General features: G+C 51.1%; 1 protein-coding gene across 1 annotated transcript in view; it reads right to left on the bottom strand.

The window, feature by feature from the left end:
* The window catches only part of NOS2 (nitric oxide synthase 2), an 89,424-nt gene that overhangs the window by 7,246 nt on the left and 59,710 nt on the right, over nt 1–22,468 (bottom strand). Inside the window, exons 5-22 of the mRNA XM_081162464.1 lie at nt 21,039–21,123; nt 20,100–20,222; nt 18,706–18,854; nt 14,878–15,040; nt 13,971–14,062; nt 13,355–13,496; nt 13,122–13,261; nt 11,601–11,775; nt 11,408–11,509; nt 9,054–9,248; nt 7,980–8,062; nt 7,483–7,627; nt 6,531–6,635; nt 5,396–5,445; nt 4,879–5,053; nt 3,662–3,794; nt 2,746–2,824; nt 1,797–1,978 (exon numbers count right to left, since the gene is read on the bottom strand). Of these exons, the coding sequence (XP_081018590.1) occupies nt 1,797–1,978; nt 2,746–2,824; nt 3,662–3,794; nt 4,879–5,053; nt 5,396–5,445; nt 6,531–6,635; nt 7,483–7,627; nt 7,980–8,062; nt 9,054–9,248; nt 11,408–11,509; nt 11,601–11,775; nt 13,122–13,261; nt 13,355–13,496; nt 13,971–14,062; nt 14,878–15,040; nt 18,706–18,854; nt 20,100–20,222; nt 21,039–21,123 (2,318 nt within the window). The remainder of the gene's footprint in view (nt 1–1,796; nt 1,979–2,745; nt 2,825–3,661; nt 3,795–4,878; nt 5,054–5,395; nt 5,446–6,530; nt 6,636–7,482; nt 7,628–7,979; nt 8,063–9,053; nt 9,249–11,407; nt 11,510–11,600; nt 11,776–13,121; nt 13,262–13,354; nt 13,497–13,970; nt 14,063–14,877; nt 15,041–18,705; nt 18,855–20,099; nt 20,223–21,038; nt 21,124–22,468) is intronic.

The following is a 22,468-nucleotide window of genomic DNA, read 5'->3' on the forward strand; positions in this document are numbered from 1 at the left end:
GGAGTCCCAGGGGCTGTATACAGAGTCATCGTAGCATAGACACGGGGGCCAGTAGATGTGGGTTCAAACTCTGGCTCCCCACTTCCTAGCTGGGTGACTGAATTCTCTGAGCCTTGGATTCTGCCTCTGTGAAATGGATGTGATAAGAAAACTTGTCTCGCTAGGTTTGTGTGAGCATTGAATGAAATAGTGCAATATGATAGTTGGTACAGTGTCTGGGACACAGGTGCTCAATAAATGTTAGGTAAAAATATTAGTATTACATTGTTTCACCTAGACCATGGGTGGGGAACCTTTTCTCTGCCAAGGGCCATTTGGATATTTATAAAATCACTTGTGGCCATACAAAACTATCAACTTAAAAATTAGCCAGCTATATTTGGTTAAATATTTAATTAACTCACCCCTAATATGATGGCTGGAACTGCGCCTCTTTGGTGAGGCCTTGGCAGGGTCAGACCAAATGACATTCCCTACCCCTGGCCTAGACCCAAGGCCTGATGAACCACATTTGTCTCTCTACAATCATGAAGACATCTCTGTTCCCTCGCCCCCACATTTTGGGCTCTCTCACATCTCCTGGACAGTGGATACAATGCCAGACTTGCTTCTCTGACCCCTAATTTCCTATTTTGGCCACTCTCTTTAGGGGGACACATTCTTGAAGGTGTCATTATCACTGAGGAAGCTAAGGTCAGGGAGTTAGTCCCATGGCTGGGAGGCCTGTGATTGAAGATTTCATTCGTTTACCTCTCCTAGTGCCTGCCACCCTGTGCTGTGCTCACCACATAGATCGAGAGCCTCGCTCTCACCTTAGCACAGAAAAGGGGGTGCCCTGGACAATATCTTCTCCTGGGTGAGGATGGCCAGGAGGAGCCACGCTCTCAATGAGCCCCTGCTCATTGCCCAGGGAAGGTGGGAATAAACCAGACCCTTGGGCAGGAAGCAGTTTGAAATTAGAATGCCACGACAATGTGAAGAGGTTATATATTTGGGGACCTAAGGAGACTCTAAGGGTGTATTCTCTGAGACTGTTCTCAGACAAAAGTTCATAAGCCCTCGAGAAATGGTAAAGGTTGCATTCGTATCTACTCACTTGCTCTTCACAGCAAGCCTGTAAGAAGGCTCTGTTATCTCTGTTTTAGAGAAAAGAGATAAAGCCTGGAGCAATTAGCTCATATGCCCAAGATCACATAGCTAGTAAGTGATGGATCAGGGACTTGAACATTCAAACCTCACCATTTCTACACTGTTTCCACATTTCTCGATTATGTCATGACGCAAGCTGCACACATGTGCCTGCTGTGGGGACCAAAGAGACAATGCATGTAAAATGCTGGCATATAGGAATTATCCAACAAATGCTAACTGCTACTGTTACTATTATAATAATTATGATGAATATTCTTGCATTTCTGCCTCCTGTACTAGTGAGTTCCCTGAGGGAAGACACTGAGTCTCATTCACTTTTTAGCCCAGGGCCTGTTATATAGATGTGACCAGTTAAAATTTCAATGGAAAAATAAGTGAATCATCAAAAAAGTGGCCAGATAAGCAAAAGAATGAAGGGAAAAGACTCCCCAGCTGCTGGTGGTGGGCAGACAGTCCCAAAGAAGCATTCCTTTTTGCTGAGAATGCTTGTAAGGCGGCTTTAGTGCCACTCCTCCCCCCCCCCCCAGGAAGGTCAGGGTTAGCTGCCTGCAGCGCAGGCCCAGGCTCAGCCCTGTCAGCTGGGAGGCGGTTTGGTGGGAGGATGCTGGGGCCACCCCAGCGTAGGGTCCATGTAAAGGGCTCACCAGTCTCACTGAGGGTCTCCAGGCACACGGGTTGGTGGGGTGCGGGGTTGTCCACCACTCGCTCCAAAATGCCTTGCACCAGGGCCGGCTGGTTGCTTGGGAAAACCCCCAGGTGCTCTCCCGGCAGGTAGCTGAGACCTTGGCTGCCCTCGCTGGAGAGCTCCACCAGGAGGGTGGAGCGGCTGGAGAAAGATAAAAGAAGCCTCTGGTCACGTCACCAGGATTTCCTCCAGAGCTCCTTGGAGGGTGGGCCGCTTTCCCCAGGAAATATGCCCTCCTTCCATTTTCCTGCCTGGATCCATGAGCTCAGGTCACCAGCATGCCCTGAGGCTGGGGCACCTAAGGGATCTGGGGCCTCTCAGTGGGGAGAGGATGGGCAGGACCCCCCCTGTGCAGTCCTCCAGAGCCCACAAGGGCTTGACCACAGACTGCCCAAAGAAAGCATCCCTCCAGAAGATATGTAGGCATTGGGACAAACCTCTCCTTGTCCCCAGCACAAATCTGGTTCTTATTAGAACAAAGCCCAGTTTTCCTAATGAATGGGGGAGGTCAGCACAGAGAAACAAAACCTACAGAGAATCCACAACATGGGCTTACCTGGCAGAGAATGTCCTTCCCTGCTAGAGTTTTCCCGAAAGTTCTTAAGAGCGAGCCAAATGGTCTAAGTTTCTCTTGCCCTCCCCTTTTGGTGAAAGAGTTAAGTGACAAAGGGCAGGAAGTGAAGAAGGTACCCAGTTCCCACGCTGGAAAACTGGCCCATGATTAATGGAGAACAGACGTAAAGGCACCAGTGGCCACGGGGTTTCCAGTCATGCTGGTCCTCACCAGTGGCATCAACACTAGTGCCATCGGACACGTCTCTGTTTTCAAAGACTGACTTGCTCTGGTCTTTCCTTCATTAAAACGAAACCTGGGGACCATCACCCAAGAGCCCTGTGCTCTATCCCACCTGGATTTCGGACTCTGTAGATTCTGCCGCGATTTGAGCTTCATGGTGAACACATTCTTGGCGTGCATGCTGCTGAGGGCTGTGGGGGACAGAGAAGCAGTGAAATGGCCAAATTGCTCCTAAGCATTCATTGGTGGGGCAGCCTCCGTGTGTCTGAGTCAATGACATGCGGACACTGCCCTCAGGATGTCCTGCTGCGGTCGCGGGAGGGTTTTTTTTACTTTTCCCCACTGTGTCTCTGAATCAGAAATCAAGACCTTTGGTCTGACAGGGTGGTTGTGCTGCTGCTAGGTGTTGGAAAATGCAACCTGGGGACCCAAATATGGGGGTTTCTAGGACGTCTGGTGGCTTGGGGTCCACAGGAGAGCGCCAGGGAGGTTGGGGATATCCTAAACAAGCAGAAATCTGTAGGACCACCAGCCTCATGAGACAAGAAAATGGGAAAGATGGAGGCACGGCATCTGGAGGGCACGTCTTAGAGTTCACAGGCTGTAGAATGTTCTGGAATGGCCTCTGCAGAATGTTCTTTACTATACTTGGCTGCCATCGGAGTTGGAGGGGTAGGGCTCAAATTTCAACTTGGCCACATGCTAGCAACTCAATTCATCTCCCTGAAGTATATTTCCTCTGTCTGTGCCTTTCTTGCAGGATGAGTGCCAGGGCTCGCTTAGAGCAGGTGGACACAGAGCCCAGCACAGTGCCTGGCACACAGGAGGCCCTCAGACACAAACAAGGCCTCAATTCTGGCACCCCAACCTGCTCTTGGGGCAACAAGAGAGACACCTGGCAGCCCTAGGCCAGATGTCCCCCCGTTCAGGGAGTTCTACGGCTCTCCCCGATCACAGGCTTGAGGCCCAAAGACTCCACCCTGGCACGAAGGGCAAACAAGCCCCACATGGTACAGGGAAGCAGGTACCTTTGTTGAGGTCCAGAGGCTGAGAGTCCTGCACGAGCCTGTAGTGGCGCGGGTCCCAGGTCACACTGGTGGTGTAGAGCTTGGGGATCTGAATGCAGTGTTTGCCTCGGACATCGAATGCCTCACAGGCTGCCTGGAAGAAGACACAATGAATTGGTGTTAACGAGCAGCAGCACCACCACCACCCTTGGGGTGCCCATTTTTCAGGTCCTAACAATGAGCTAAGTGCTTTGTTCAATTACTAAGCACATGTATCTATCTGACTGGGCTGCTGCAAAGGCTCAAAGAGGCGCCAGGGCTTGGCACACGGTAGCTATTGCCACTAGGATGAATATTAAAATGGACAGTATCTCATTTTATCTGCATGCCTGCACCATGATGGAGGTTTGATTACTCCCATTTTCTTTTTTTTCTTTTTTGGTTAATCCTCAAAGGAGGACATTTTCTCTACTGATTTTATTTTTTTTAAAGAGAGCGGAAGGGAGGGGGAGAGACATTAATATGAGAGAGACACATCGATTGGTTGTCTCCCACACATGCCTGGACCTGAGCAGGGGATCGAAACTGCAACCCAGGTACATGCCCTTGACCAGGAATGGAACCAGTGATCCCTCAGTGTGTGGGCCAATGCTCTAACCACTGAGCAACGCCAGCCAGGGCTGATTACTCCCATTTTCTTGATGTGGAATCACTGGAGGAGGCCTGGGCTTGGGAATCACGTTGGCCCTGACTCAAGCCCGTGCTCCTAGGCACCACTGGGTGAAACCCTTCGCTGAAATGAGGAGTTTGCTAAATCAGGGGAGTCAAACCGCGGACAACAAAGACCTACTGACACAGGCCCAAAGAACTCAACTGTGTGGTCCCTGTCCCCAAGCTCTCTGTGGCTGGGAGACTTGAAACAAGACAAGGTTGTCAAGAGGTGCCCTGAATAATCAGAAAGGGAAAGGTCTTAAACCAAAGCTCCCAGGAGGCAGGGAGATGTCCCAGACACCTTCTCCCACCCAGGGACACCTGCTTAAAGTGCATCTCTCCCGGGGAAATGAGGAAGAGCAGCAGCGACCTGAGCCCTCAGCCCACAACCCCAGCCCACACCTGGGACCATGCCTAGAGGACCAGGCAGGGGTCTTGCGACCCAGGATGCCCAGCACAGATGTCTAGGCACGGATGCCCCACAGCACCCTGTCCGTGCTGTGGGGCAGCTCCAGCTAGGAACTGACCTTGAAGGTTTGCACAGCCCAGCTGCGGAAGGCCTCTTCCTGCCCACTGAGCTCATCTCCTTCCCCTGTCGGGGTGAGCTGAGACGCTCCCAGGTGGGACAACTTCTGGTCGACATCGTGAGCAAAGGCGCAGAACTGAGGGTACATGCTGGAGCCGAGGCCGAACACGGCATACCTGCCAGGAGGGACACACACAGACGAGTGAGCCAGTCCATGCAAGCATCACCCAGCAGCACCAACAGCCCATAGGCCAGCCTCAGACACTCCCACTCCAGCTGGGCATAGGGCCCAACCCTGTGTGCTCTCTTCTGTCCTCCCTGGCTCCCAGCCTTGTCACCAACTCCCATGACCAACCCTATGTTTGGCCTGCAGACCTGTAAGCTGGGCTTGGATTCCCTGGCTTGAGGACAGGTTCTCTGTGCCTGGACATCCCAGAGAGGACCCCTTATATATACCCAGTCCCAGACTTGGCCCATAAAGCAGGGCTCGGACAAGAGCGGGTGGGGAACAGCCTCACCTGAACTTGTTGGTGAGCTTTTTCAGCATGAAGAGAGATTTCTTCAGTTTCTGGAAAGAGAGAGAACCACAAAGTTCTCAGGACAAGATTCATAAAAGCAACTGCTTTTTCTTTTCTTCTGGTGGCCCATTTTAGAACTGGCCACATCTTACAGAAGGTTCAAGATCCACAAATGCAAGTTGGTTTATGGGTACCTGGCTGGGGCTCAGGGACGAGCCCTGCCTTAGCCACTCATGTGGCCTTGACCCTCAGGGGGGGATACAGAACAGCCCAGCCTCCAGCCCACCTAGCCCTGGTAGAGGCGCAGGGGGCTGCCTTACAGCAGGGCAGCTCCTGAGGGTTTCCTAACAGGGTATGAGTGAGCCTCTCTTCTTGTTTGGGACCCGGTGAGAGCAACAACTGTTCCCATCTTTTCTATAATAACCCTGATTTCCCAGGAACTCAAAATAATTTTAGGTGGTACATGACCTACCAGGTATAGTGTCAAATCTATTAAATAGTAAGAAACTATTCTCTTTTCTGTAATTTTTTTAGTTATTCCCATTTCAATTATTTTTGTTTTTCTTCTGAACACTGGGGAGAAAGTCTCAGGTTGGTGTTAATGGAGCCTTGACACCTCTCTAATATTTGCCTGTTGCTCTTTTTTAAAAGAACTAAGCAGCCCAACCGGTGTGGCTCAGTGGTTGAGCATCGACCTAGGATCCAGGAGATCGGGGTTCGATTCCCAGTCAGGGCACATGCCCGGGTTGCGGGCTCATCCCCAGTCGGGGGCGTGCAGGAGGCAGCCGATCAATGACTCTCTCATCATTGATGTTTCTATCTCTCTATCCCTCTCCTTTCCTCTCTATGAAATCAATAAAGATATATTTAAAATAAATAAATAAATAAACATGAATTGTTGAATTTGAAAGGTAGGTCCAACTTACTGAAATATATTACGTACGTCATAGGGAAGGTGGCACATGCATATGGCTATAATTACAAAGGACACAGGCAAATGGCTGTTAGGGAAACCCAGCGTGATCTGGGCACTCCCTCCCAAATGTCCTCCTGAGGACATGCTGAATCCCCCACATCCCTTCCTTGGTCCCTTGGGCCCTACCACCCTCCAGACCCTGGGACCTGGGCCACCTACCTCTCCATTGCCGGGGGAGTCTCCGTTCCCAAACGTGCTGGTCACCACCAGCAGCAGCCGCTCCTCCCCCAGGCTGCTTAGCCTGTACTCGTCCATGCAGAGAACCTGCGCGGCACCCAGGGCGGACATCAGCCCTTGCTTCCCGGCTGGGCCTTCTGCGTCCTCCCCGGACACCCTGCCCTTCGCCACCCCCCCACCAAGGCATTAGCCTCCTGCATCATCCCCTCCCCCGCTCCCCCTGGCAGAGGCGTGGCACAGAGAAGGTGATAAGAAGGGTGGATTAACAAACCCATCAAGTGAACCCCCTTGAATACATGGGCTCGGTTCTCCCAGCCTCGAGCCCCACCACTAACATGTCAGCAAGCCCTGGAGAGTCTGCCCCCCAAATCAAAATGCTTTCACCACAACCATGACTACTTTGCATTCTGAGTGCGTGGGCATATTTTCCAAAAAAATTCGGTGAGCGGGTTACAAAAATGACGACTCCTTCGGCACCTCAGGAACCCACTTTGCCTGATCTAAGCGCAGATGAAGGGTGCCATTGCCTTGCTGTCCCACCCAGCACCCAGGCTGGCCTGACGTGGGAGGCCTTTCGTCACCCTTTGGGGGGCTGCTTTATTTGTCCGCATTTTATTTATCTTTTGCCCCCTGTATGGAAGGAGTTCAGGGAACGGGAGTAGAATTCATCCAGAGCAGCTCATGGACACTGAGACTTGGATTCCTTAGGAAGGTGTTTCTCAACCTGTGTTCCCTGGAACGCTCTGAAAAGCATTCTTTTCTGTGTACGTTTGGGAACCCCTGGGCACACACCTATCTTCCTGTCACCAATTTACAATGTACAGCTGCACACTCAAGGCTCTGAGACACCCGGCAGCAGAGCGACCGTTCTCACTTTCCCACACGTCCCTGAACACAGGCAGGGAAGCGGCAGGCGGCAAGCCGGGGCGGATACCTTGGGGTTGAAGGCACAGCTGAACAGGGCCCCGAGGTCCCGGGCCAGCGTTTCTGATCTTCCCGTCTCCGTCGCAAAGAGGATGGTGGCTCTGACCCGGGACGCCATGGTCTTGCGTATCAGCATAGAGGCGAAGAGCACGGCTCTGTGAGGACAGACAGATACTGAGTGATCCTTGTACAGGAAGACGGGGGGGGGGGGGGGCCAGGAGGATGGGAGGAGTGTTTAACGTGGGCAGGTTGAGTTACAAGAACCCACATTTCTCACCAGCTATCAGCCCTGACTCTCCGCCCTTCTTACCCCCTCAAGAGCTCAACCCACCGCGTAGCTCCTTTGGGAAAATGGAGGAGAGAGGACACTGGGACAGTGGCTACAGGTGACCCTTGGAATTAGTGTGGGGCCATCTGAAAGCCAAACTCCATCAACATCATCTTTTCTCTTTGTTCCCTGTCCTTCAAGGCCTAGAAAAAGACACCAACACTGGCCATTCCACTCACTTAGCCAAGACTTGGAATCGAATCACTCTTCTCTGGGGTCTCCGCTTCTCGTCCTGCCAGACGTGGGTTTTCCAGGCCTCCACCTTCAGAAAAGAGGGCAGACGTGAGGACAAGGTAGGCCTGGGATCGGCTTGGGCTTGGGGATGCTGGTGAGACAGAAGCTTCATGATCTTCTTGAGTTGGGGGGCGAGCAGGCCCTGTCCCAACCCCGACCTCACTGGAAGCCCCACGGGAGGGCTGTGTCTGTCTGTGTCCCTCAGAGCAGCAGCTCCGGTGGCCAGCACAGAGCCTGCACATACCGGATGGTCAGCTGGTTTATGGTCATTAGTGTCCCCCTGGAAGGAAGAGGCCCCACTTCTCTCTTGTTTTTACTGTCTTATCACTAGGACCATATAATGTATTTTCCAAACTGGGGCACCTTTGAGAGTAAAAGGAGGTGCTGTGACAACAGGTGCAAACTGTCCAGGGCAATCGGTCACCCTGCTTATCACCTTTAGAGTAAGGAAGTTCTTCCCAACTCTGCCCAAAGTCCTTTGTGACAAAAAATGAACTTGTTTCAATACATGATGGTTACTGAGTGCATCCTGGGTCTGACCCTGGGCTGAGCTGTTACATACACCAGCTCATGTGGTCCTTACAACCTCCATTAGTGAAATTAAGGCCACTCCTTTAGAGGTGAGAAAATCAGGGCTGAGATGGCCTCCCCCCGCCCCACGAAGGTGTGCCTGACCTGGGAGCCAAGCCCTCACTATGAGGCTACCTGACTGTTTATGGCTCTCCCATGGAGGTCACCCTCGGGAGCATAAACCCTGTCAGAGCAACAGACCACTAAAGGGGCAATGAAAGGTATTTCCTTCAGTCCCATGCTCTGTGGAAATGAACAAAAGCTGCCTAGCATCCTTGAGTGAAGTCTAAACAGCATCAAAAATGTGCGTCCCTGATCCTCCCTCACACGTCCTGCACGAGTGAGTGTGCATGTGCACACAGATGCACATGCATGCACAAGCACATGCCCACATGCAGACACACACTCTCTCCACCCCAAGAGAGAGGGGAGGAAGGCCCCTCTGTTACCTGGTAGTAGTAGAAAGGGGACAGAACATAGTTCAACATCTCCTGGTGGAACACGGGGGTGATGCTTCCAGAAATCGGGGGCACCAGCCAGATCCAGTCGGCAGGGCAGCCCCCTCGGGACCGGTACTCATTCTGCATGTACTTCATGAAGGACTCCGCAGCTGAGTGGTGATCCATGATGGTCACATTTTGCTTCTAAATCAGGAGGCAAGAAGGGGAGTTGAGAGAAGGAATGGGGGAGTCCAGAGAGTGGTCTGTTGACTGCAGGGTTCCCAGGTAAACCATGGGAAGGCCTGGAAATCTGTAAAATGGGACAGCAATTCCTCCTGGCCCCCTCCTCGGGGCTGACGGAGGGCAGAGCAGAGGGCTTGGCTCAGACAAAGGCCTGGAGGAGAGATGGGGCTTTCAGGGACAGCTTGTAAGAGGAGGTGGGTCTTGAGAGATGGTACAATTTAGGCTGCAGACAGGCAAACCTAGAAGAGCACACAGCATGAGTCAAGGCCAGGAGGAGGAGGGGAACTGGCTGAGGGAGGCCCCAGTAGTCCTAGCCACACCTTCTAAAACGTACACATACACATATAGCCACCCCTGGGTGCCAGACCAGTGTTTAGCTTAGGAGCTGATGATTATCACTGAAATAATGATGGTAACAATAATAAATAATAATATCAACAAAGCGAGTGCTTACTAAGTGTTCACTATGGGCCAGGCAGTTCGACTAAGCATTCTGCATATATTTCATTTCATTCTTACAGTAACCTAGTGAGGGAGGTATATTATCATCTCTGTTTTACAGATTAGGAAACAAGGCCAAGTCCTTTGAAGTTGACCATGAAGGAGGGTGACGAGGAAGTCCTGGAGACTCAAAAACAGTGACACAGACATGGTCGGCAATGGTCAGGAGACAGTGAAGGATCAGTGGGTTTTCTGGGACATATCCACATCCTGCCAGTGTCAGGGCTGATGCTGGGAGCCCCAGGAGTCAGGATGTGTGGTCCACAGCTGGTGGGACCTTCCTGAGCTGGACCAGCCCCAGGGGGCTCCTCCTGTCCTGTCTCAGAGCCACCCACCCCTAATCAAGCACAAGTTTGACCTACCTATGGGGTGACCTGCCCTGGGGAACAGTGTGTGATTGTAAATATTTACTGGTGGTTGTTTAATGTCAGCTCTCCACTACACTGCACAAGGATGAATTTTTGTCTATTCTGTTCCCTTCTCATATCCATGGCCCAGCCTAGTGCCTGGCACATAGAAAACGCTCAATAAAACTTTGCTGAATGAGTGAATGACTCTCTGCCCAGTGGTCTGGCCTCCAGGGCATCTGCCAGAGCACCACTGCTCATGTGGATGTGGGCTCTCATTCATTCACTCAACAGACTTTTTTAGAGTCTACCATGTGCCAGACACTCTTCTGGACTCAAGAGGTAGAGCAGTGAGCAAGAGAGACAAGATATTGCCCCATGGAGCTTACGCTCTATTGAGGGGAACAAAACAACACAGAAAGAAAGAAGTAGATGCACTGTGTATTGTCAGGAGCTAGTAAGTAGTATGAAGAAAAATAAAAGCAAGTTAAAAGACTAAGACAGAGAGATGGGAGGCGGGTGAGGTGCCGTTTTATATGGCATGGCCAGGGAGAGCTACTCTGAGGAAGTGACAATTGGAACCTGGATGAAGGGAAGGGCCTGGTCATGGGATGATTTGTGGGAAGAGTGACCTAGGCAGAGGGGAAAACAAGTGCAAAGGCCCTGAGGTAGGAACTATATTGGTGAGCGAGAATTCCAGTGTGGCTGGAAGAGTGACCAAGGAAAAAGGCCTGGCGGGAGGGGCTGGGAAGGACCGGAGTGTAATGAGGTCTTTCCTTGGTTTCACTATAAAGGGACGCAGAAAACAAGGTAGTAGCCGGGGGAGGTATTTGGTTAGCTAGCCATTTATTTCTCTGAGATGAGAACCATTACAGCCTATTGATATTGATGGGAATGGTTCAGTGGTGAGGAAGACATTGATGATATTGGGGGGGAGGGGGGTAAAGTTTCAGGATTAAAGTCCTTGAGAAGTTGAGAGAGGACAGGATTCAGTTCTTAAATGCAGGGACTGACCAATCTTGGGAGGAAAGGAGTTGCCTGTTGCTGGAAGATACAAGTTATACTAGAATTCCTAGAGTTAGTGAGAGGGCTTATCTGTCTCTGTATCCCCTGCACCTAGCACAGTGTGTGCGCAAACTGGGTGTTCAATGCTTGTTTGATGCATAAATAAGTGAGCACTGCTATAAGGGGGAAACCAAGCATGGCATGAGAGGCTGGGCCAGATGACCTTCTAACCAGAAAGGCTTCAGACCCACAGATTACCAGTCATACCTGGAAACTGTGGAGCACAGCGACATTGATCTCAATGACAGCCTGGTCTTTCCAGAGTGAGGCCAACTTGTGCGTTTCCAGGCCCATCCTCCTGCCCACCTCCTGCAGAGGCAGACAAATGGGGGGTGTCAATCCTTGGGGCCAAACCACAGGCCCACACCTCCCGCTGGCCCAGCTGGATGGTCCTTGTTACCTCCAGGATGTTGTAGCGCTGAGCATCACAGAAGTCCCGGACCCCAATCTCTGTGCCCATGTACCAGCCGTTGAAGGGGCACCCTGGGAACTCGAGGCCACCCACCTCGAGCAGCATGTTGGACACTGCAGGCAGGGTGTACCACTTCAGCCCCAGCTCCCGGAACCACTCATACCTGGCAGGGAGACAAAGCCAGTGGTGGAGCCTTCATTTCTGCCCACCCTCACCCCTAAAAAAGTTCCAGGGAAAGTCAACCAAGAAAATGCCTTTCTAAGTGTTGATCTTCAAATTCATCCCACCTGGAAGGGTGAATGAGTGCACTAGGTGTCCTTCATTAATTATGCATTCATTCACTCATTCATTTACGCAAACATATTATAAACATCAAGTATGTAACAGGCCCTGTGCCAAATGCTGAGAACCCAAAACAGCATAGCAGTTAAGGGCTCTAGTGTCAGAAAGCCTGGTTTCAAGTTCAGCCTTACTGCTTACCAGCTGTGTGACCTTGGAATCTTAGCCTCTCTGAGGTTCTGTAGCCCCACCAACAAAACAGAGATAACAGCAGTAAACTAGTGAGATTATTGTGAAGATTACAGTATCATTCATTTATATATTCATTTATTCCAGAAATATTTAAAATTGAGCACCTACTATGTTCCAGGCAGCCTACTAGGGGTTGGGGATATATTGCTAAACAAGAAAGGCAAGAACCCGGTTCTCAAGGAGCAGACAGTCTAGAGTCTAGACTCTAAACAGGTAAAGAAGCAGATAAATAATAACTAACTAACTAAATAAATAAATAAATAAATAGGAAGTTAAAACAAGGTGCTGTGTTCAACAGAGGGTGAGGGTGTCTACTGTAGATCGGGTGTTCGGAAGCCGTTTCTCAGAGCAGGTAACATTCAGGGATAGCTCACTGACAAGAAAGGAACTCTGAAGAAAGGGCAGGGGAACAGTGAGTGCAAACGCCCTGAGGTGGGACTGAGTTCGATATATTCAAGGGATTAAAAAAAAAGAGCCCAACCCAATGACTGCTACATAGTGAGTCTCAATTTATGGAGGTATTTTTGTACTTATGAGAACTGCCTGGAGCAAGGGCTGAACCAGATGAGCTCTGGAAGTCACTATAGCCCTATACTTTCGTCACAGTCAGGAGAGGGACAGCTAAGAGAATTGTCAGGAAGGCAAAAGAGGCCTGGGCTGCTCAGTGTGAGGATCGCAGAGCCTCACACAGGTTCCTCTCCCAAGGTCACTGCTTCCCAAGCTCCTAGAGCCCCATGTGTCTAAGCCTCTGCTTCCCCCTCACCATCAACATATCCTCATAAGTCTGAAAGCCCCTGACGCAAGTGCAGAGTTGCTGTATAAAGGTGACAAAGGGGCCTTGAAAGCCAGCCTTTTTGGGCACCTGCTGCTTTGGGCTTTAGGGGAGATACAAGCAGGGGTCTGAGGACTGAGGTCTCATTTAGGAAGGGAGGGGGACATGCATGTTCACTCACACCCCCGCACCCTCAGCCTGCTTACTTGGGATGTTCCATAGGCACCTCGAGCACAAGGTCAGGCGGGATTTCAAAGAGCTCAGGGTCGCGGCCACCAGCCTGCAGGACCAGAGGCACCACGTCGAAGCGGCCATACTTGGGTTTCCAGCCCAGGTCGATGCACAGCTGGGGACAAGACAGGCCCAGTGAGTCTGCAGATCCAGGCACCTTGACCCCTCTAGACTCCACCCCGTTACCCACCAAGGTCGGATCTGGTACCTGGGTGAACTCCAGGCAGGCAGGGTCCCCTCTGATGGTGCCATCAGGCATCTGGTAGCCGGCGTAGCGGATGAGCTGTGCGTTCCAGACTCGGAAGTCATGCTTCCCATCGCTCCGCTGGGGGAACACGGTGATGGCCGACCTTCCCCAAGACAAGGACAAAGTGTTGACCACCTGGCTCCAGTGGGGGCTCCCTGCCACCCCCACCAGTCCCCCACCCCTTCCTATCTTCCCACTCCCCAGCCCTCTGCACCTGAGCTAACTGAACTCCACTCCTGCAGCCCCCCAACATGCCAAGCTCTCCCTGGCCTCTGTGTAACCTGCCCTCTTCCTGAAATACCATCTCCCTCCCTCTTCCACCTTAAAGACCCCTCCCCATCCCTTCCAAATGGTTCCAAGTCCAAAGGAAACCAAGGAAACAAGCGCTTGAGGGGGGCTAAGCTCACAGAGGCTCTGCTCATTACTAGGGCTCCCTAAAGAAACCTCAGTCTTGGCTCTCTTTCTCTCTGGTTTCTCCTGGAACCAGAGATGCCACCCCTAAACCCATCTGTATCTTTTGGCTAAGACTCTGGAGGAGGGTGGGCCCCAGCCATAGCCTCGTGAAAGGTGCCCTCACCTGATGTTGCCATTGTTGGTGGCATATCGCAGGTGTCGGCAGATGTGCTCGAACATTTCCTGGGCAGTGGAACAGCTCCGGGCATCAAAGACCTGCACACAGCCCCCCAGACCACGCCCACCAAGGACTGTGAGGACACAGGCCTCTGGCATGATCAGAAGCTAAGTCACGGGGATGGAGGGATCGAGAGAGTGTCCCAGACCCCTGCTGCCAATCACCAAGCAGAGAAGTGCATTCTCTGTATCCATACCTCCCACCTCAGGCCTGCCCTGTCCATCCTTTCTCCTGCTCTCCTAGGGGAGCCCAAGCAACCCCACTTGGAAGATCCTATCAAAACCCAAAACCCAAGAAAACCTGATTTCAAGCACCATGAATCAGGATCCCCACAGCCCAGCTTAGTTTCTTTACAGCGTGAGCACATTTCATACCAGGCCTCCAGCACATTTTGTGATAGCCAGAGTTGCTTTCACTGGCATTGCTCATCAATTTCTATGTCCAAGAGCTTTTGATACTATCCAGCAATACATGATCCCCCCCATGTAAAGATGTCCTAGGAGGCTAAGATAAAGAAAATGTTTTCTAGGGGCCAGGAATTCAAACAGTCTAGGTAAACAACCTCTCTTGTGGCACCAGGGCTTCAACCATAATAACAACAAGGTCGTTTGGTTTGATGTTGGCAGTTAGTCTCCCAAATTTCACATAAGAGATCAGCTGGAAATCCTGGGGCTGAAATCTGAGTCTAGACTTCTCATGGGGCCCCCATCTAAGGTCAGGAATGTGCAGAGAACCTGAGGTCCTGGTTTCAGTCGGGGAGCCCTGGGCATAGCTCTGCTTGGCTGTTGGGGGCATCTGCCCAGAGCCTGCCGCCCTCCAGCTTCCTCCCCCTCCAGGGCCTAAGGAAGCGCACCTGCAGGTTGGACCACTGGATCCTCCCGATGCAGCGCGGGGCATTGCGCCAGGCCTGCTTGGTGGCGTAGATGAGCTCATCTCCCGTCAGCTGGTAGGTTCCTGTTGTTTCTATCTCCTTTGTTACAGCTTCCACCCTGGCCAGATGTTCCTCTATTTTTGCCCTGGGGGACAGGAAGACATCAGGAAGATCAACAATGAGATGGTCTTAAATGGGGATTAATTCAATCCACAGAAGCAGGAACTGAATTAGGACATCAGGAGGGCAAGATGTCTCTCATGGAGACTGTCTCCTCCAGGGTCAGCTTCATGGGTGTTTGACCTGGGTCCCGAGCTTAGAAGGGCCCCGAGCTTATTTTCATGTTCTGTTGTCACTGTCTTGAAAATTCGGAATCACTTTTGAACAGGGAGCCCATATTTTCATTTTTACACTGGGTCCTGCAAGCCGCGTAGCTGGTCGGGATCCCATAAGCATCCTTGCTGTTTCTAGGTGTTTTTTCTCTAATCATGTACATCTCAGCGTGGCGGGCACGAGCAAGGAGTGCGTGTGACTCTCCTCAGGCACATGCAAGACCCGGAGGAGCATCCGTCCACCTTCCCATGGTTCAGAGATGAGCCAGCCCCCACCCAGCATCTCCTGTGACCCGAGTACTTGCTAGGAGCCAGGTACTCTGTGAAGCCACTCACAGTTGGGGGCTCATTGGGTCTGGGAAGGAGACTTGTTTGTTGTCGTTGTTAATCCTCACTAGAGGATATTTTTTCCATTCATTTTTTAGAGAAAGTAGAAGGGAGGGGGAGAGAGGGAGAGAGAGAGAGAGAGACATCCATATGAGAGAAATATCGATTGGTTGCCTCCCACATTCGCCCAGACCAGGGCCAGGGATCAAGCCTGCAACCAGGGTACATGTCCTTGACCGGAATTGAACCAACGACCCTTCAGTCCATGGGCCAATGGCACTAACCACTGTGCAAACCCGGCTAGGGTGTGGGGAGCATTTTTGTGTCCATTTTATAGTCCAGTGTATCAAGGCTCCAGGAGGTTAAGTACCCACATAGCACATAAGTGTGATAAAGAGCAATGCCGGGACTCAGATTCAGGTTTCCCTGATGCCAAGCCCAGGCTCTTAACCTTCCACTTCCACCCTAGGGGGTATTGCAAGCCCAGAGATGTTGAGGGCCTTCCCACACTTTCATGGTCAGGCCAGGACATGGACCAGCTCTCAGGACTCAGCCTGCAGAGCCCCAAGGCCTGCTCAGGGAGGAGCCTTCAACGGCAGGATCCAACATCACGTCTCTCTACAGCATGCGGTTTCTCAACCTCTGCACCACTCAGCCAGCAATCCCAGGGAGATTTCTACACTGGCTTCTCTCTTCCCCTCCCAGGCTTCAAAAATACCCCACAAGGAGGAATTCAGTCAGAAAGGCTTTGAAACACACACACACACACACACACACACACACACATACACAGCAACCTTGAGATCTCCAATCAGCACCAAAGATGTTTGAAATGGCAACAAACAAAACTATTTAAGGAATGAACTCCTGATTAAGGAGAGTGGACAACTCAGAACAAAATGGCCTTTCTGTGGATGAAGAGTGTCTCGACAACTCTTCCTTGATTAAAAGAAAAAGCTCAAAGACAAAACACTTGACACTATTTATCTTCAAGGAGACTCCTCTGCTGGGTGAAGGTTGAGGTTGCCCCACCATGGGAAGCCCTTTCTCCCCAAACAGAGCTCCTAGCAAGGCTCCCTGTGCTGCATCGAGCATGAAAACAGCAGCGATGACCAGAAAGTGGATGCTTTGAGTACACTGGGTAGTGTCACCACGTGACTATAGAAGAAAAAATCCGTTTTTACATTTTTACCCAATTGCTTTAGAATTTTATATTTTACCACTGTTTTCACATAGTCACATTTCTGAGGCACTGAAAATATTGTGATGCCTATTAGGTCTGAAAAAAAGACAGTGGCTTTTGGCATCAGCAAACTGGATTTGAACAGAACATTCAGCAAGTTATGATTCTATCTCTACAATCCTTCCTTCGTGAAAGACTGAACCAGCCCAGCTGTCCATGCCTGTGGCTGCTGGTGTAGTTGTGGAGATGGACTGCCATTTGTCATTCACACCTCCCAGGACCTCACAGGGGTCCCACAATGGACTGGTGACTGTGAGAAATGGCTCTTCCCTTAGTGAGAAGCAGGAGCAGCACTGGGGCCTCCCCAGGCTGATACCCACCCAGCTGCCTTCCGGACACCAGCGGGGCCTCCCTGGTCCAGCATTGGAACTGGAACCTTCCAGGTCAAAGAGCTGGACACCAGAACATTGCGGTTAAAAGCAGGGGCTCTAGCGCCAAGCTGCAAGGGTTTAAATCCCAGCTCTGGGACTCCAGAATGTGGGATTTGAGTAAGTTACATCTCCACGGCTTCGGTTTCCATGTCTGAAAAATGCGCAGGACAGTAATGGCACCAGTCTCGTGGAGCTGTGGTGAGTGTTACTTACAAGGCACTTACGCAGGGCCCAGAACATGCTTAGCGCTCAGTAAGTGTTAGCATCGATACGGTGGCCCAAGGAAGCTCATGAAGAAAATCCCTACACCCTGAAATGCTCATTAGTCAACAACCTAGCCGACAGCCCAGAGATCGTGAGCTTCCCATCACGAAGCACTTCACAGACGTTCCCGTTTCACAGCACACATCAGGCTCCCCTGCAGCCAACAGGACTCTCAGTCCGACTGTACGTTAGAATCGCCTGGGGAGCTTTTTGGGAACATGGGTGTCTGCTCCCTCTCCACTTCCTGGGGTCCTGACACTTTTGGCCCAGGGGACCCTGACATCAGTGTTCTGCAAGGCCCTCAGGCAACTCCATGGTGCAGCCAGGGTTGAGGGTCACTGCCCCTGGGAGATAAAGGCCTGTCATAGACTCAAGGTCCCTCCCAGCTCAGACATCGTAGAGTCATAGGAGAGGGCATGTGGCATCACCAGGAGCCGCTCTTTCTGCCATGGGGGTCCTAGGTGTATGCAGTGGCTCGCTTCATGCAGTGAAGTGCAGGTGGGGCTGCACCATAAAAGCCACACTCCTCTCCCAGCCCATAAAACAGCAAACCCACGCCCTTTGGTCATTCTGTCTCACAACCCCTTTGTGCATTCTTATTTTAAAGTTTTAAAAGGGCCAAAATGAAAAGTCATATAGTTTATGAAACCCAAGAATGTAGAACCCCACAAAGTTCAGTGCAAAGAGCACGGCCTGCCTTCTCCAAGTTGGTGGCCTGAATTCTAGCTGGGATTGGGTGACCTCAGGTGTGTCACTGGGCTTTCTTGTTCACCCCTGTAGGAGAAGGGCTTGGCTGGGTGGTCTTGAAGGTCCTATCTATCACAAACATTTAATAATGAAAGGGTGCACATCAAGTCACAATCAAGGTGACTCTGCCAGGACACTGTTCTAAATTTATTTAATCCTCGCAACACTCTTAAGAGCAAGATTCTATCATCACACACCTCCTCCCTTTTTACAGATGAGGAAGTTGAGGCACAGAGGGGATGAACAGATTTCCCAAGGATACAGGACTGGTTACTGAGGGAGCCAGGATTCAAACTCAAACACTTAAACTCCTGACCCACACTTTTAACACCTACTGCTCTGTCTCTTTGTCTTACGATCATGCAAACCTACTCTGGGGTCTTTTTCCCTTGGGAAACTATGCTTTAGCCCTGGACCCGCAGTGAATCTGGGAAGGAAAGGAGCCTGGGGTCAGAGGGAAAAGGCTGGAGACAGGAGAGCTCCCAGGAAGGGGGAGGCAGCAGATCCTGCAAGAAGCGAGACTTACTCTTTGAAGGAGCTGTAATACTGGTTGACAAATTCGATAGCTTGAGGTAGAAGCTCATCTGGAGAGGTAGGCCTGTCCCTGGGTCCTCTGGTCAAACTTTTGGAGTTCATGATGGCTCCCAAGCAACACTTAGACTTGCAAGCCAAGTCCTGGAAAGAGAGGGGTGGGTGGTGAGGTGGGCAGTTTCGATAGCCATACCCTCCAGAGCTAGCTCTCCTGGCCATGCCCTTCCACTCTGGCTGTTCCAGCTCCCTCCTACCCCTCTCCAGCCCTGCGGCACCTCCTCCTTGGGGTCCACCAGACTTTCTCCCCATCTAGATTTCTTTTCTTCTACTGGCTGGACCCCATTGGGTGTGAGCTGAGGTTGCTCTCCCTCCTTGGGCTCAGCCTATTGACCCTATTCCCAGCCGACTCCAGACCCAGGGCAAAGTCAACAGCTGTATCCCTGGGAATATCTCAACTATCTTCTCATTTAAAGAGGCTGAGTAGCACCCAGCCAGGTGTGGCTCAGTGGTTGAGCATCGACCTAGGATCCAGGACATCATGATTTGATTCCCGGTCAGGGCACATGCCTGGGTTTCGGGCTCGATCCCCAGTTGGGGGTGTGTAGGAGGCAGCCCATCAATGACTCTCTCATCATTGATGTTTCTCTCTCTCTCTCTCCCTCTCCCTTCCTCTCTCTGAAATCAATAAAGACATATTAAAAAAATAAAGAGGCTGAGTGGCTCCTGGGAACACACTTTTGGTGTTCAGCCAAAATGAGTTGACATGAGAGGGTCCAAATCCCAAAGTCAGAAGAAGGCACAGAAAAAGTACTAGAAGAAAGTACACCCAAATGTTAACTGTGGCGATTTCTGGGAGGTGTGGGAAATGATTCTGCTTTCATGGTCTTGACATTTTCAAATCCTTCCCTCTTAGATGCATTAGATAGAATGCATTCTAAAGTTAGAATGAGTAACGTATAACATAGGAAGGAACCTTAAAGGACACTTAGTATGACCATACATTAGGTGCTTGAAACCCTCTCTAATATCCCTATCAAATAGTACTTGAATCCTTCCAGTGACAGGGAGCTCACTACCTCTTGATGTAGTTCAGTTCAGCTTGGGCAGATCTGTTAGAAAATTCCCCTCATACTATGCTGAAATCTGTGTTTCTCTCGGAAAGGATTAATCTGTTCCTGGAACCATTGATCTCACCTCTGGATTATCATTATCCATGAGGGGGTTCTCAGGGAGTTGGCATCACTTACTTCCTACTGTTATTTATGGAACACAAGACTCTGCTCCCAGCACCCTTTACCCAAGTGGAAGATCTGTTGATCTTCTAAGAGCCCTGATAGCTTCACTGACTTGGGACAAAGGTGGTTCTCCCTGAAGCCCCAGACTTCTCACCCCTTTGGCCTTGTGGTGAAGTGTGTCTTGGAAAGTCATTCCACTGCCCCAGTTTTTGATCCTCACATGCTGTGGGCAGGCTGATGGGGGTGCATCCAGCTTGACCAGGGATTCTGGAGACTTCTAAGAGGGGGAAGAAAACAGGGATTTCCAAATGCCTCCAATTCCAGGGCCCCATGGGTATCTCCCTGGCCCCTGGGCCCTGTTTTGGCTTTAGGTGGGGTAGGTAGCTTGGGGGGGTACACAGGTCAGGGTGTCAGTCCTTGTCCCTCCTCCCTTCCTGGCAGCCTGGCCACCTGGGCCAGTGCCTGCTAAGAGCTCCAGGTGCCTGGGCCACTGGCCAGGCCTCTCTCTTCACCCAAGACCCTGCCAAATGCTCCCTCAGAAGAATTGCAACAGTGGGGACTAAGGTTAGACGTGAAGGAGACTACGGTCCCAGTCAATACTGCCAAGAACAGAAATCAGGATTAGGAGCACATAACACTGCCTTCCACAGGAGCATTTACGAAAATGAAAACCATCTTCCCTCCCAGCTCCCCCCACCCCCATTTCTCTGCCCATCTCTCTGGAACGCTGATGTCCAAAGCACTGAAGGAAGATGCAACCAGTGGGGTGGAGGCTGGGGGCTGGGACCAAAGGCTCAGCTGCCAAGTCTAGGGTAACCTTGATGTCCTGCTCCTGACTCCATGAACCGTCTCCTCTCACCCAAGCCTGCTGGCTCACACAGGCGAGTAAGCCATCAGGGTGCCAGCACACAATGGGGACCACCACTCCTGATCACTATGGATCATCCTGCTCTCCCAAAGCCCTTCCTCCTCCCCACCTGTGTCCCCTGGGTCTCCACTCACTGTCCAGACCCCAGCTTCCATCAGGCTGCTTGGCCTGCATCTGCCTGGGCAAGGGAGGAAGGGGCTTCCCACACCCGTGTGACTCACTCACCTTTCCTGTCCCCGTGAAGGGCTGGGGGGACTCATTCCGGTGCTTGCCAAGGCTGTGACACTTGGGGTCATCCTGTGTCACTGCACTGTAAAAGGAAACAACGGTCATGAGCCGGAGTATCTGAGGGCAGGGAGGGGTGCTGGAGTCCCTTCTGCCAGCCTGTCATTTGATGGGTGAGGGAACTGAGGTCGGGAGAGTGGAAATGAATGGCTCATGGTTTCCAGCCAAAGAGGATGTGTAAATGGGGTGGGGGAAGCAGTCAGTCACCCCAGTCTCCTCACCATCACCACTCTCCCTCCTCCTCTTCCCTTGCCTTCCCTCTGCAAAACCAAAAAGGCACGAAGGGAGCTAAGCCAAAGCTGGGGGCCCAAAGGATGACCCACAGAAGCTCCGGGAAGATGCCCCCCTCAAAAGCCGAGTACATATGTGGGTGGGCAGAGAACGGGTTTCTCTAGCGCCAGCAACACTGCCCACCACCCACTCACTTTGGAAGGCTTAAGTATTTTTATTTAAAGCATTTGATTTGTCTCAGTTTATTTATTTATTCTAAATTCTTATTATGGAAGATGTTAAACATACACAGTAGAGATAATAGAGTAATCAACCCCCATGGGCCCTTCATCCAGATTCAACCTGATCAACCCATGGCCAGTCCTTTTTCACCTCCACTCTTCCAGCCCCACCATCCGTCTAAAGCAAGTCTGAGATGCCCTGTCACCCATAAATATCTCAGTAAGTATTTCTGGGAGATAAGGACCCCTAAAAAAAATAAGTTACATTTATTTTAAAACAATAGATTTAAAGAACTTAGCCTGTCCTTTGGAGAAAGCCCTGAGAGTCTGAAATCACTCAGAAACCATTGGTTCTGGCTTGGGATTTCAGGTTCGCTCTCCTGGCAAATGTAGAGAACAGAAGACAGGTGACTCCCATGGGCTGCATACTCCTGAGCACCCCTGCAAGCGTCACACCCCACACCTGCCTCCTCCTGGGGGGGTCACACTACAGGGACACTTTAGTAGGAAAGCTTGTTGTGTCCCGTGTTCTTTGCACTGTTTTCTGGGGTGTGCATGCGTGGGCACACACATCAAAGGGAAAGGGGTTAGGGAGTGTTACAAGGGTCTCTCATTTCCCACTTTACACATTACCTGTTGGACTATAACGAATGAGCATGTATTGCTTTTATCACTGGAAAAACTAACACTTAGGTTGTGCCTAGTTTTTTCACTATTATAAACAATGCCCCGAACTGTGTACATGGTCTGTGTGTGTGTGTGTAAGCACAGAAAAACCCAGGTGGATGTTAAGTGACTCGCATTAAGTGATGAGCGCATGGGCTATTCGAATTTTCTTTATACTTCTCTGCATTTTCCAACTTTTTACAGTGACCACGAATCCCTTTCATAACTGGGAAAAAATTTTTAATTTAAAAA

This window comes from Miniopterus schreibersii (assembly GCF_964146895.1).
Source record: "Miniopterus schreibersii genome assembly, chromosome: 16".
Classification (NCBI taxonomy): domain Eukaryota; kingdom Metazoa; phylum Chordata; class Mammalia; order Chiroptera; family Miniopteridae; genus Miniopterus; species Miniopterus schreibersii.